At 37.9% G+C, this 13939-nt stretch overlaps 1 protein-coding gene across 1 annotated transcript in view; it reads right to left on the bottom strand.

The window, feature by feature from the left end:
- epn3b (epsin 3b) overlaps window positions 1–12625 on the bottom strand; it is a 19856-nt gene extending 7231 nt beyond the window's left edge. Inside the window, exons 1-3 of the mRNA XM_084401792.1 lie at window positions 12387–12625; window positions 2265–2544; window positions 329–680 (exon numbers count right to left, since the gene is read on the bottom strand). Coding sequence (XP_084257918.1) covers window positions 329–680; window positions 2265–2492 — 580 coding nt within the window. The 5' untranslated portion in view covers window positions 2493–2544; window positions 12387–12625. The remainder of the gene's footprint in view (window positions 1–328; window positions 681–2264; window positions 2545–12386) is intronic.
- Between the last annotated feature and the right edge of the window lie 1314 nt (window positions 12626–13939).

Below are 13939 nucleotides of genomic sequence, written 5' to 3'. Positions count from 1 at the left end.
GTTTGCGGTTTACACTCAGGCAACAAAATGTAATTTTGTAACAAAATCTATACATATTTTTTAAACAAATGTAATTTTACTCAGTTTATTAATGTTTTTATAAGCTTTTTTTGTACCAAAAAAAAAAAAAGAAAAAAAGTTTTTCAATAATGTTTCATTATAATTAGACTCAAACCTTCAAAGAAAAAAGTTGGAGTCATTAGAGTTTATCATTTATTTACCACCGTAACTTCTGTTGGGTGCAGTTCGCAACCTCACCACTAGATGCAGCTTAAACTTACACACTGCACCTTTAAACGAACCGAGTTGGGCACCCAACCCTACTCACAGTTGAAGGAGGACGGGGATCCCCTGGAGTGGCTGAACTCTTCCCCGTACAGCGCGGCCATGCTAGGCTGACTGCTGCGCCGGCTGGGACACGCGGGAGGAGCCGCCCCCCCGCCCGCCATCCTCTCTTTGGTCTTCAGCGCCTGCGCTCTCTCCTGCCTCAGACGCTCCTCGTCCCGCAGCAGAGCCACCAGATGCTTGGCCTTCTCGCGCACGTTCACGCCCTGGTCCCGGCCGTCCCGGTCCACGTACTGGAAGTCGCGCAGCGTCTGGATGGTGAAGGCGTTCTCGCGGCACTGCTGGGCGACCCGCTCCGAACCCGTCTTGGCCAGATAGTCCAGCAGCGTCAGAGCCTGGACCACACACACACACACACGACATCCGGTCATCATTATACACTTTGTAAATTAGATTAGAAATCTTTTAAACTCATTAATTAGACTAGAAATAAACTAAGAATAACACTTTGCAAATTAGACTAGAAATAACTAGAAATCATTATACATCATACAAAATCATATATAGCTCCTATTTAAGCTAATTTATCATTGCACTGTTTTGTTGTTGTTTTTCATTAAGAATTATAATGAACTCACCATTCAAGCAATCCGCGCCTGAATTGGTGCTAATTTGAAAGCGAAACTAAAATGCGCATGACTGCACGTGTCCACGGGCTCGCTTTCAAATTAGTGCAAATTGGGGGGGGATTTCTTGAATGGTGGGTTCATTAGTTCATTAGGGTAACTAAACCCTACAACAACTTTTTTTAGATGATGCACTTTTATGATGGATAGATGCACTTGTATGATTGTATGATGGATAAATGCACTTTTATGATGGACAGATGCACTTGTATAATGGATAGATGCACTTTTATGATGGACAGATACACTTGTATAATGGATAGATGCACTTTTATGATGGACAGATGCACTTGTATAATGGATAGATGCACTTTTATGATGGACAGATGCACTTGTATAATGGATAGATGCACTTTTATGATGGATAGATGCACTTTTATGATGGATAGATGCACTTGTATAATGGATAGATGCACTTTTATGATGGATAGATGCACTTCTATGATGGATAGATGCACTTTTATGATGGATAGATGCACTTCTATGATGGATAGATGCACTTTTATGATGGATAAATGCACTTTTATGATGGACAGATGCACTTGTATAATGGATAGATGCACTTTTATGATGGATAGATGCACTTCTATGATGGATAGATGCACTTTTATGATGGATAGATGCACTTTTATGATGGATAGATGCACTTTTATGATGGATAGATGCACTTGTATGATTGTATGATGGATAAATGCACTTTTATGATGGACAGATGCACTTGTATAATGGATAGATGCACTTTTATGATGGACAGATGCACTTGTATAATGGATAGATGCACTTTTATGATGGACAGATGCACTTGTATAATGGATAGATGCACTTTTATGATGGACAGATGCACTTGTATAATGGATAGATGCACTTTTATGATGGATAGATGCACTTTTATGATGGATAGATGCACTTGTATAATGGATAGATGCACTTTTATGATGGACAGATGCACTTGTATAATGGATAGATGCACTTTTATGATGGATAGATGCACTTGTATGATGGATAGATGCACTTGTATGATGGATAGATGCACTTTTATGATGGATAGATGCACTTTTATGATGGATAGATGCACTTGTATGGACTTTAAAACAGAAACAGCCATTCACTGCCATTATAAAGCTTGAAAGAGCCAGGACATTTTTTATATAACTCAGATTGTATTCGTCTGAAAGAAGAATGTCACATACACCTAGGATGGCTTGAGGGTGAGTAAATCATGGGCTAATTTTCATTTTTGGGTGAACTATCCCTTTAAGTCCCCTGGAGGCCCTCGAGAACAGACTCGGGCACCTTGTAGACGTGTCTCCAGTTCTTGCCGTGGTCGTTGAGGCGTTTCCACACCATGGCCATGACCTCGCTGAAGGCCCCGACGCTGAAGGTCAGCTCTGCGATCTCCGACATCAGCGAGCTGGAGGGGCCCCAGGGGTCGTTGGAGGTCGCCTCCCGCACCTTGATCTCCGCATCCGAGTAGTTGTGCACGATGTTCTTCACCTGCCGGCGCAGGGCCGAGGTCGTCATGGCGACGGTGTGTGTGGGACGAGGCAGACGCTCACGCTAAAGAGAGCCAGAGCTGTGAGAGAGAAAGACACACACATTAACACAACATTTCTAAATCACACGCATAAAAAAACAGGTGGTTTTACACTTCAAAGGCTATAATTAAATGCTTCTCGGCTTTATGAAGTCATATTGACTCATAGTTGTATTGAATGCTAGTTTTGTTATGTGTAAAGGGATAGAGTATTTTAGTTACCAAGGCAACAAACCTAAGTAGTTATTTTTGTCTTCAAAAAAATATCTGATAGACATTTTGTCTTCAAAATTGTTTAAAATTTAAATGGTCTGTACGGAATATTTAGCACAAATTAGCATGTTTATTGAGGATTGATATAGAGGATTATAAACATTAATATATCAATATTGGTGTCGTGCAGATGAAACATGACTATAATGCATTCAGAAACTACTTAGCAACACACGAAAAACAACTCAGAAAACCTTAGCAACCACATAGCAACACCTTACACATCATGGAACTCTCATCTACATCAGAATCACGGTTGTTATTGCTAATTAAAACTATTAAAAATCGTTTTATTGAAATAAACCTGAAATAAAATACAAATATTAGATGAAAAACTTAAACTTCAAAAAAAATTTATGAAAATAAGAAGTGTGACCTCAGCAACTAACTGAAATGAAATTTGAAAAAAAGTTGAGGAACTACAATAAAAAAAAAAAAAAATAAAATAATATAATTTATTTTGAATTATGTAAATTCTAAATTAAACTAATTAAAAAATATAAAAATCACAAAAAAAAGTAAGATAAAAAAGATTATTATTTTTTTTAAATATAAAATTCATTTTAAAGAGGTTTACAGTTCATTTGGCCAATTACAAATAAAATATGTTTTCAAATGTTTAATTTTATAGTCCATTGTGAAGTATGAAAGAAAGTTTCCTGAGTCAAGAGGTCAAAAGTCACTTCCTAAACCTGGTTTATTGTAGTTTTTGTTCATCATCATGTGGTCTGTAGAGGGTTAACAAGCTTTTGAACACATTAGTGGACACAGTTGAGCTAATTAAAAATGCCCCCTCCCTCTTCATTTGCAGCGAGAGGAGAGCGATTACCATTTTCAGGATCATCAATAATTCAGCTTGGCTCTCCAATTAGCACTTATCTTAAAAAACACAGGCAAAGGAAGTGGGTCGGAGTTATCTGTCCGTCAGGCTCCAAAACAATCACTCGATTGTTTTGAGCGCTAAAACAATCGTCCTTCAGACAGCCCGTATACTTAATCTGCTTCCCTGCGCTCGCAACATTCAGGTGAAGGGTTCGATTCCCAGATTACAGACCCAATGATTAAAGCATCTGAAATGAATAAATATGTCTTTGACAGGGTTCGCGTTAACGCGTAAATGCACGCAACTAACGTAAATCAAGCAAGCTAGTGTGCATAGGACACAAAGTGTTGGCGAAATAACACATTAGCGGACCGGAGGGAATAATATGGATTTTTTTCCAGAAAACTTCTTGCACAAAATAAATTCAAGCACTTTCAAGGATCTTTATCTATGTATGTTTATTTTCAAAAACTTTCCAGGTCCTTGACATTTTTTTTTTTTTCAGATTCACAAACTTTCAAGGATTTCAAGGACCCGTGGGAACCCTGCTTTGACTCATGCATGAGTCACAAACGCCCCCAAAGAGACGACTCATGCTGTTAGCCATCAGCCCACGGGCCCCACGAGACCACCAGATGACAGCGGCACGCTCTGACTCATGTCACAGTCTGCATGAACCGTGTTTCTTTCATTCAGACGATACTGGAGGGTTAGCAAAGGGTTGACTACACTTAATCTGAAGGGTTAACTACACTTAATCTGAAGGGGTTAACTACACTTAATATGAAGGGTTAACTACACTTAATCCGAAGGGTTAACTACACTTAATCTGAAGGGGTTAACTACACTTAATCTGAAGGGGTTAACTACACTTAATCTGAAGGGTTAACTACACTTAATCTGAAGGGTTCACTACACTTAATCTGATAGGTTCACTACACTTAATCTGAAGGGTTGACTACACTTAGGGCCTGTCCCAATACCTCCCCTTACCCTAGATTTCTGCCCTAACCCTTGTTTTTGCGCGTTCTCGTGTAGGGGTAGGGTGTCCCAATACTCTAAAGAGCAAGGGGGAGTGCTATTCTCCCCTTAAAATCAACCCTCAAAACATAGTGCGGTCCGATGCAGGCTTAAAACGAAGTGGAAGATGAAATTACCCAGGATACCTTGCGGATTCAGCAAGCCGGTAAATGTTTTTAAACAAGATGGCGGACACCGCTGGAAAGGAACAATTGAATTGTAATTATATTTTCGCAAATAAGCATGTTAAAATTTCTAAATATGTTGGAATATGTTAGTTTGATGCACATCCAATGGACTGTAAAGTTTTGAACACTAATGTTAGAAAATATTTCACGAAGCTATCTATCTGACGATGTTCATGATATCTGCCGAGTGCTTCAAGAGAGTCTGCCCATCAATACATCTTATCTGGGTAGTTAATCTAATTTTATTTTCGATTTAGGCTTCCAAGGATTATAAAAAGAAGATGTGCGGTAAAACTATTAAAAACTAGCCGCGTTCGTCTAGTGCTTCATCTTTTTCTTTACAGCGCGCTGTCACTTCTCCCTAACGTTAAACCCAAACAGCACTGAGCACAATCAGTGATTGTTGTAAAATGCAGTGTCTGCTGATTATAAATTGCAGGAGGTGTTTGATTGTAAAAAGAGCTATTATAAGCCCAATGATCCACGCAAGAGACGTTGACCCTGTTCCCATGGCAGCGCGCGTTCGGAAACGGACTGCAACTAAGACAAGCAAACTATACTTTGGGTTTCATGTGCGCGTCTAAACGATCAAATACAGACAAAAATATGGCTAAATGACCGGTTTGGAGATTCACTTTAACACAGTTTATGTCTTAAATGGGAGTTAGTTGTGGAATAGTTGGGAGAAAATGTGTATTATTAGATCTGCATTCGGTCTTAAAGTGGCAGCGTCTAATAAACCTGCTAATGATTACACCTTTAATGTGAATAAAACAACTAAAGGCAAAGAGAAAATTACTCCCAGCTCTTGAATGAATAACTTTAGCTTTAATGAGCATTAATCTATCTATAATAAACTATGCTGTGTTATTTTACATTTGATTACTTTATTAGATTTCTAGCATATTATTATGGATACTTATATCCTGATCATAACTGGGAGAGTTGAGGGGACTTTACCATCGAGGGCACTCAAAACCAAGTGGAAGTTTTAAGGGGGGAGAAATGGGACAGGGCCTTAATCTGAAGGGTTAACTACACTTAATCTGAAGGGGTTAACTACACTTAATCTGAAGGGTTAACTACACTTAATCTGATGGGTTCACTACACTTAATCTGAAGGGGTTAACTACACTTAAACTGATGGGTTCACTACACTTAATCTGAAGGGTTAACTACACTTAATATGAAGGGTTAACTACACTTAATCTGAGGGGTTCACTACACTTAATCTGAAGGGGTTAACTACACTTAAACTGATGGGTTCACTACACTTAATCTGAAGGGTTAACTACACTTAATCTGAAGGGTTAACTACACTTAATATGAAGGGTTCACTACACTTAATCTTAAGGTTTAACTACACTTAATATGAAGGGTTAACTACACTTAATCTGATGGGTCCACTACACTTAATCTGAAGGGTTAACTACACTTAATCTGGGGGGGTTCACTACACTTAATCTTAAGGTTTAACTACACTTAATATGAAGGGTTAACTACACTTAATCTGATGGGTCCACTACACTTAATCTGAAGGGTTAACTACACTTAATCTGAGGGGTTAACTACACTTAATCTGAGGGGTTAACTAAACTTAATCTGACGGGGTTAACTACACTTAATCTGAAGGGTTAACTACACTTAATCTGAAGGGTTAACTACACTTAATTTGAAGGGTTAACTACACTTAATCTGAAGGGTTAACTACACTGTTCTTACACTACACTGTTCTTTTCTTTGATATATTGCATGTTCAGATATTCATAAAACAAAATATTCTGCGGGTCATGAAACTTTTGTGAAAATTATCACAAATGCTGGCGATGGTTGGCATTATTGGGGAAAAAAACGCTGGCTTGAAGATCCATGATGCACATAACCGATAAGAAAAAAAAAAACGAAGAACGTTATTTCAGTGAAAAACTATCAAATGTGAGTTTAAGAGTTTTTTGCTGTATAAAAAAGACTTTTAATTTCACTTCTAAATTTGTACATTTAGCAGTATTTTACTGTAAAATTACATGAATCTACGGTGGCCGAGAGGTGCAAAACAAATCACAATTACAAAAACAAAATAACAATTCAGAAAACACAACGACAATTCAGAAAACAAAATAACAATTCAGAAAACAAAATAACAATTCAGAAAACACAACGACAATTCAGAAAACACAACAACAATTCAGAAAACACAACAACAATTCAGAAAACACAACGACAATTCAGAAAACACAACGACAATTCATACAAAACGGAAAAGGTAGGTATATTTTGAGAATGACGTACTGTCAATCAAGAAATTTGTGATCAACTTTGTTTTGCTATGCGAAAATAGAACACATTAAACTTTACTTTGAAGAAGGACATTCATGTGCCGTGATTGTGGACATGCTGGCGACATACCACATAATATTTACTATATTAATAGTGTGTCATGAGTTTAGTATGCCTGAGCACATGGTTAGCATGAGTGTTTCGCGATTAGCGCGATAGCCCGCTATTCATTATAAATGGTCATTATGTCGATGTTATTTGAGTGTATGAGAGTACATGATGTTGTTTCAGTCTTATTTTGTTTGTAAAAAGCATGAGATTAGAGTGTTACTACAGCTGCCACACGTCATTTTGGGGCTAGCTAGAGCATGAGAACTGCACAGAGAGAGTGTTAAATAGCTTGTTGATCATATTTTTCCTTCTAGTGTGATGGAATGTTTAAAGTCACTTATGTCTACAACGGTCATTACTGTAAAAAAAAAGTGATATACATGTTGAGAATGTATGTTTTGAGCTTTTGTTATGCATATTCTCATATTCTTCATTGTGAGTAATGAAGCGTCCTCGTCCCTCGTCCATTCAGCCATAAGGACGTCATTCTCAAAATATACCTACCTTTTCCGTTTTTTCTGAATTGTCGTTGTATTTTCTGAATTGTCGTTTTGTTTTTTTCTGAATTGTTATTTTGTTTTCTAAATTGTTATTTTGATTTTAGACTTGCCATTGTGTTAATAAATTGTTGTTTTGTTTTTGTAATTGTGATTTGTTTTGCACCTCTCGGCCACCGTATGAATCCCATATGGAGTGAGCGAACATACCGTTAACCAATTACCAGGTTTTTACAGTAACAGTGTTTAGCAGTAAAACTGTAGTGTCAGCGGACCTGACGGCACATCTCTGCCCTTCACGGCTGCGCTCGACTTTGCATTTCTGTGTGTGCGGCAAAACATAATCCTGTCCTGTCCTTCTCTAAACACAGCGCTCCTCTCTGTGAAGAGCTCATCAGCTCCCGTCATTTACCCACGAGTCTTCAAAACATCCTACATCCCTTCCACACGTTTCCAAAGAAGAAAAATTGGTACAACTGCTAGTCCAGGAGCCGCTAATATCAGCACTTTTCAGAACTAGATCATTGGGATTAATGAAGATGGCCTTTGGCGTGAAGAAACACAACACACTTGTAGTTGATAATCTAAAACCAAATGCTTTTATTTGGAGTTTCACATGTGAATGGATCACTTATTATTTAAATATTTAATAACTTGAGATACATTATCTCCTAACAGGGAATATTACATTTTGGTAAACATCCTTATGATGTTATTATTAATATCTGAGAATGGTTCTAACAATATTAGGAGTAAAGTTCAGATTTTGGAGATAGTCGTGAAGTTTCAACATCATCATAAGTGTGGGAACCATTTTGTTTGTACAGTTTCCAAATGTTTCCAATGCTTTGTTTGCCCTTTTTGTGAATTTTGAGTATACTGTTCTTGTTTATGTTTTATTTACTATCATCAAAAAGGTTTTTGCGCTGATGCCATTGATAGAAGAACCTTTCAGTGAACCGTTCTTAAAAAATAGAGAATTTTAATTTTAACCTTTTATTCATTGGAAAGTTCCATGGAAGTTAAAAGCTCTTTATGGAACCATCAATGCCAATAAAGAACCTGCATTTTGCATGACATTATTATTAATATCTGAGAACGGTTCTAACAATATTAGGAGTTTTTGGAGATTGTCGTGAAGTTTTGCTCCCTTTAAAGAACATCGTCATGAGTGTGGGAACCATTTTTTGTACAGTTTCCAAATGTTTTCAATGTTCAAATAATGAGGACAATCTACAGTAGTCTAGATGAAGCAGTATTTATGCATATTCCACAACATCATGTACTATTCCTAGGACGTTACGTGAATAAGTTAAAATAATGTTTTCACTCACATTGATATATCAGCCAGGCCGGATAATGAGCTGATATTTGCCAGTTTTCTAAATTTATGACTGGCATCAGCAATTAACCATGTTCACTTGGGCAAGAAAAGTTAGAGTCTGCCCTTTTCATGAATTTTGAGTACATATTGTGCTTGTTTATGTCTCATTTACTATCATTAAACTGTCATACAATCTTAAAAATAAAGCTTTCAAAAGGGTGATGCCATAGAACAACCTTCCAGTGAACCGTTCTTTTAAAAAAAAGAGCATTTTAATAATCTAAAGAACCGTTTGTTCAGAGGAAAGTTCCATGGAAGTTAAAGATTCTTTATGGAACCATCAGTGCCAATAAAGAACCTATATAATATTACCAGTATTTTCATCATCAGTCATCCTGCTCTCTAAATTTCAGCCATTGATAATCCGGGTAACACTTTACAATAAGGTTCATTAGTCAACATTAATGTATAAACTAACACAAACTAACAATGAGCAATACATTTGTTACAGTTTTTATGAATCTTTGTTAATATTAGTGAATAAAAATACAGCTGCTCATTGTTAGTTCACAGAGTATTAACTAATGTTAACAAATACACCCTTTAATCTTAATAATGTATTAGTAAATGTTGAAATTAATATTAACTAAGATCAATAAATTCTGAAGAAGTATTGTTCATTCTTAGTTCATGTTAACTAAGGTAGTTGACTAATGTTAGTTAACATATTATTATATTATATTCTTAGTTGTTTCAACCTAAATGAAAGATTGTTAGAACAATAATGTTGATGGTGCAGATCTACTTCATCTACTGTAGTCCTGGTTGACCTGCAGGCCGCTGTCACGAAATAAACACAGCAGCAGGTCCAGAAACACACACACACACACACACACGTGTGAGTATCTGAGCACAGATGAGTGTGATCTCAGCGGAGACATCTGCTCCACAACACGACACACTTTCATCAAGAACATCCCCACGGAGACGCTTCATTCTGGCAATGGCCTTTTACTGCTTTGCTTATTGAATTATTCCAGGGAATTATGCCACAGAAGAGCCTTTGCCGCTTTCAGTGACGTAATATGAACTTGAGAGCGTTCTCCTGTGATGTCATAGAGCATTTTAAAGCTACCATGATGCCACAAGAAAACCTTGAGTTTCAAAGATGCCATAGAACTATTAGGGCCCTATTTTAACGATCTGAAACGCAAGTATCAAGCGCGAAACGCAAGTAACTTTGTGGGCGGGTCTCGGAAATCCCCACTCGCAAATCTACAGTGGGTTGGTCTGAAGTAGCTTCATTATTCACAGGTGTGGTTTGGGCGTAACTTGAAATAAACCAATCAGAGCGACATCTCACATTCCCTTTAAGAGCAGGCGCGTTTGTTCCATGGCGGATTGCTATTATAACGGCGGATTTGTCAGGCGCGCGCCAGGAGCGGTTCACAGCCGAGGAGACCGGCGTTCTCGTCAGGGCCGTAAAACACAGAAGTGACATTGGGGATGGAGAAACACACCCAAATTAGCTTCGGTTAAACAGGCGTATAGTAATTTGGGTAAATGTGTAAGCTAGATTTATGCCTAGTTATTCACATCTTCATGGACACAATGATTTCCCTCGTGTGGTAATATTTTTCCCTTGTAATAATGTAGCCTATGATTTGCAAAAATGAAAACTGCTGCTTCTGTGTAGATGAGAGAATCAAAGTGTATGCGTGTTGTGCACACGCTACATTGATTATGGCCAAGCATGCGCCCTTAAAATACCATATGAATAACATGCGTTGCACATGCGCCAAATTGTTTTCTGAAGCTGCAAAATAGCATCAGGGAACGTTTGCGCTGAAACACGCCTCTTTGCGCTGAACCGCCCCGTGAGCGCAAGTCCATTCACTAATTTACCGACGTGCTTCTGTGGAGGGAAAAGTCTGCTGTGCGTCGGGTGCAAAATAGGAATGATACATGCGTCGGTGTACAAAGTCAATTGCGCTGGGTGCAAGATAGGGCCCTTTAAGTCCTAATAAAGTCATAGCAGAACCTGAAGTTACTATGACGTCATTAAACATTTGAAGTCACAGTAGAACGTTTTCAAGTTCATACTCTAAAATTAGCTGGGTTATTTTTTTACACATCTACTAGGTTGGCTTGCGTTGCACACCGAGTGAGAGATTCGACGCAGCCATATTTAAGTATCGTCTCCCGTTAAGCGATGTATGATGTCATTGAACCTTTTTTAGTTCCGCAATGTTATAGAACATTTTTAAGTCATCGTTCTTAGCATAATATTGTTTGAACGTTCTTTCAACGATTTTAAAACAGTTGTGAAGTTCTCGTAATATTTATCATCTTTATAATTGCGTATAATTCCGTACAAAAGTTGTTTTCAATGTTTAAATAATGTGGACGGTTGATAAATGGAGCCATATTTATGCATATTCAATAAATCATAATCATATAAATCATATCATAATGTACTATTGGATCATTACAAATCTACGGAGCCCCTAAAGGGACATGGTGAAGGGAGACATATTTGTCAATGCTTTTGCGTTCTCTGCGCAAATGTTTTGTGTTCCCCTAAGAGAGTTTGCGTTCCATCGAAAAAAAAAAAAAAAAACGTTTGCCTTTTGCCGAGAAACTTTTGCGTTCGCATGCAAAGAGCTCAAAAGGTTTTGTGAGCGAACTCAAAGTTTTTTTCCCCACCACCATGTTCTGTACAAATTAATCCTAGAATGTAATGAAAATAAGTCAGTAGAATGTTTTCGGTTCAGTTTAAGTTACACTTTCATAATACAATCATTGTAGAACCTTTATTAAAAAATTACTGTCATCGTTTAACCCTTTTGAGTTCCATGGCATCATGGAACAGTTAAACGAAAGAGTAGAACCTTTTCAGGTTTCTATGATGTAACTTAATTAGAACATTTCATATATGATGTCATTTAACCCCTTTGAATTCCACGATGTCTATGATAAAACATTCTCAAGTTTCTATTAAGAATCTTATTGGTGTTCTATGATTCTTGAGAATCATGATGCTTTAAGGAAGGAAGATATGCTCCACTTTTACTGTGGGGAAAGATGACATATAGAACTAAAACACTAATCTGACCTATAATGTAACATCAAGATGTTTAAATCTCCAGAGAATCATCCAACATGAGATCCCACACACAGCATGAGCATGAACACCAGAAATAGACTCAAGACTGTGTAAATGCTCCAGTAGGCCTTCAGCTCCTGCACTGTGACTGAGCATCACAGGAGCACTTCTGATACACAACATCTACAATCTATCAGACCAGCACAGTAACACACTGACAGACATACAGGGTTAATGGAGGAGATACATGAATCCCGCTTACCTGCAGCATCTCAGTTGGCATCCGCGATCCGATACACTGACATGAATCCTGGGATACTGGCATGAATCCTGGGATACTGGCATGAATCCTGGGATACTGACTGACAGACAGGGATAAGGATGGATCTGTTCGTGTTGTCGTCGATCCGTGGAGGAGAAACGCGTGGATGCTGCAGTGTTTTCGGCGTGATGTGGGAGAGAAATGATCCATCCATCTACACACACACTCACGCATGCGGTGTGGAGGCACGAGCCGTCATCATCACGAGAGAGAGAGAGAGAGAGAGAGAGAGAGAGAGAGAGAGAGAGAGAGAGAGAGAGAGAGAGAGAGAGAACTCAGCATTTAACCGCATCACTGCCGGAGTCCCTCAACGAACCAAACATATCTGTTTACTTAACATTACGCATTAAATAAATATTACACACATTAATAATACAAAATATAAATTAATGACTAAATTGTGAAAATAGAGAGGAACATGTGTGACTGAATGTTTTAATTACTTTATTTAACGATAGCGAGCTAACTTGAATGGCTAGTAGCCTATTATTAATTTACAATCACATTCTCCGGAGAATAGGCCTTTAAAACTGGCAAAAGTGAATTACAACTTCGTTTTAAAAATATAAAAATTCAGTTTTTTGGGGATATATTTAAGTTTAAGTACATATAAACAGAGGCGGACAGAGTACACAGCTTCATTACTTGAGTTAAAGTACAGATACCCCTTGCTAAATTTTACTCAAGTACAAGTAAAAGTACTACAGTCAGATGTCTACTTAAGCAAAAGTACTGAAGTGCTTGTTTTTAAAAGTACTTGAGTGTCAAGAGTACAAGAGTACATTTTCTAAATATTGCATTACTACTGCCACAGTGCTTACATTGGTAAACACAGCAAACACTTGAAGCGAAAACTATCATTAACAATTTAAATTGAAATAGTCTGGCGAGGTGGGGCCATGGGTTGGCACATTCCCGGGATGGACCTGCTGCGTCTTCATCCATTGTTTCGTCCATGGTTTGTTTCGTCTCTTATCTAAATCTGACCATGGAGTTGACTTTGGCAGAAAGCTGAAGGTGATTGCTGATAGGCTGTCCCAATCAGTGGCGCCTGCGCAATCCAATCACGTTTGAGAGAGAAACAACAAATTGAGGGTTTCCGAGATTTTTTTTTCCTTTTTTTTTTGAAGAAGTAACGGGTACTCACGGTTATGGATAGAAATGTAGTGGAGTAAAGAGTACAATATTTGCCTCCCAAATGTACTTGAGTAAAGTCATGAGTACTCCCCAAAAATGATACTCGAGTAAAGTACAGATCCCTCAAAATTGTACTTAAGTACTGCACTCAAGTAAATGTACTCCGTTACTGTCCGGCTCTGCATATAGAGTTATAGAAGTTGTTGACACTTACCTTTCAAACTGCAGCTTCGACTGTTACAATTTAAACCATTGCCGCGGGAACAGTATTTAAAGGGTTAATTCACCCAAAAATGTAAATTCTGTCAGTAATTACTCACCCTCATGTCGTTTCAAGCCCGTAAGACTTTCATTCA

The sequence above is a fragment of the Rutilus rutilus genome (genome assembly GCF_951802725.1).
Source record: "Rutilus rutilus genome assembly, chromosome: 2".
Lineage (NCBI taxonomy): Eukaryota > Metazoa > Chordata > Actinopteri > Cypriniformes > Leuciscidae > Rutilus > Rutilus rutilus.
The sequence above is the reverse complement of the archived record's forward strand: the minus strand, read 5'-3'. Positions and strand labels throughout refer to the sequence as shown.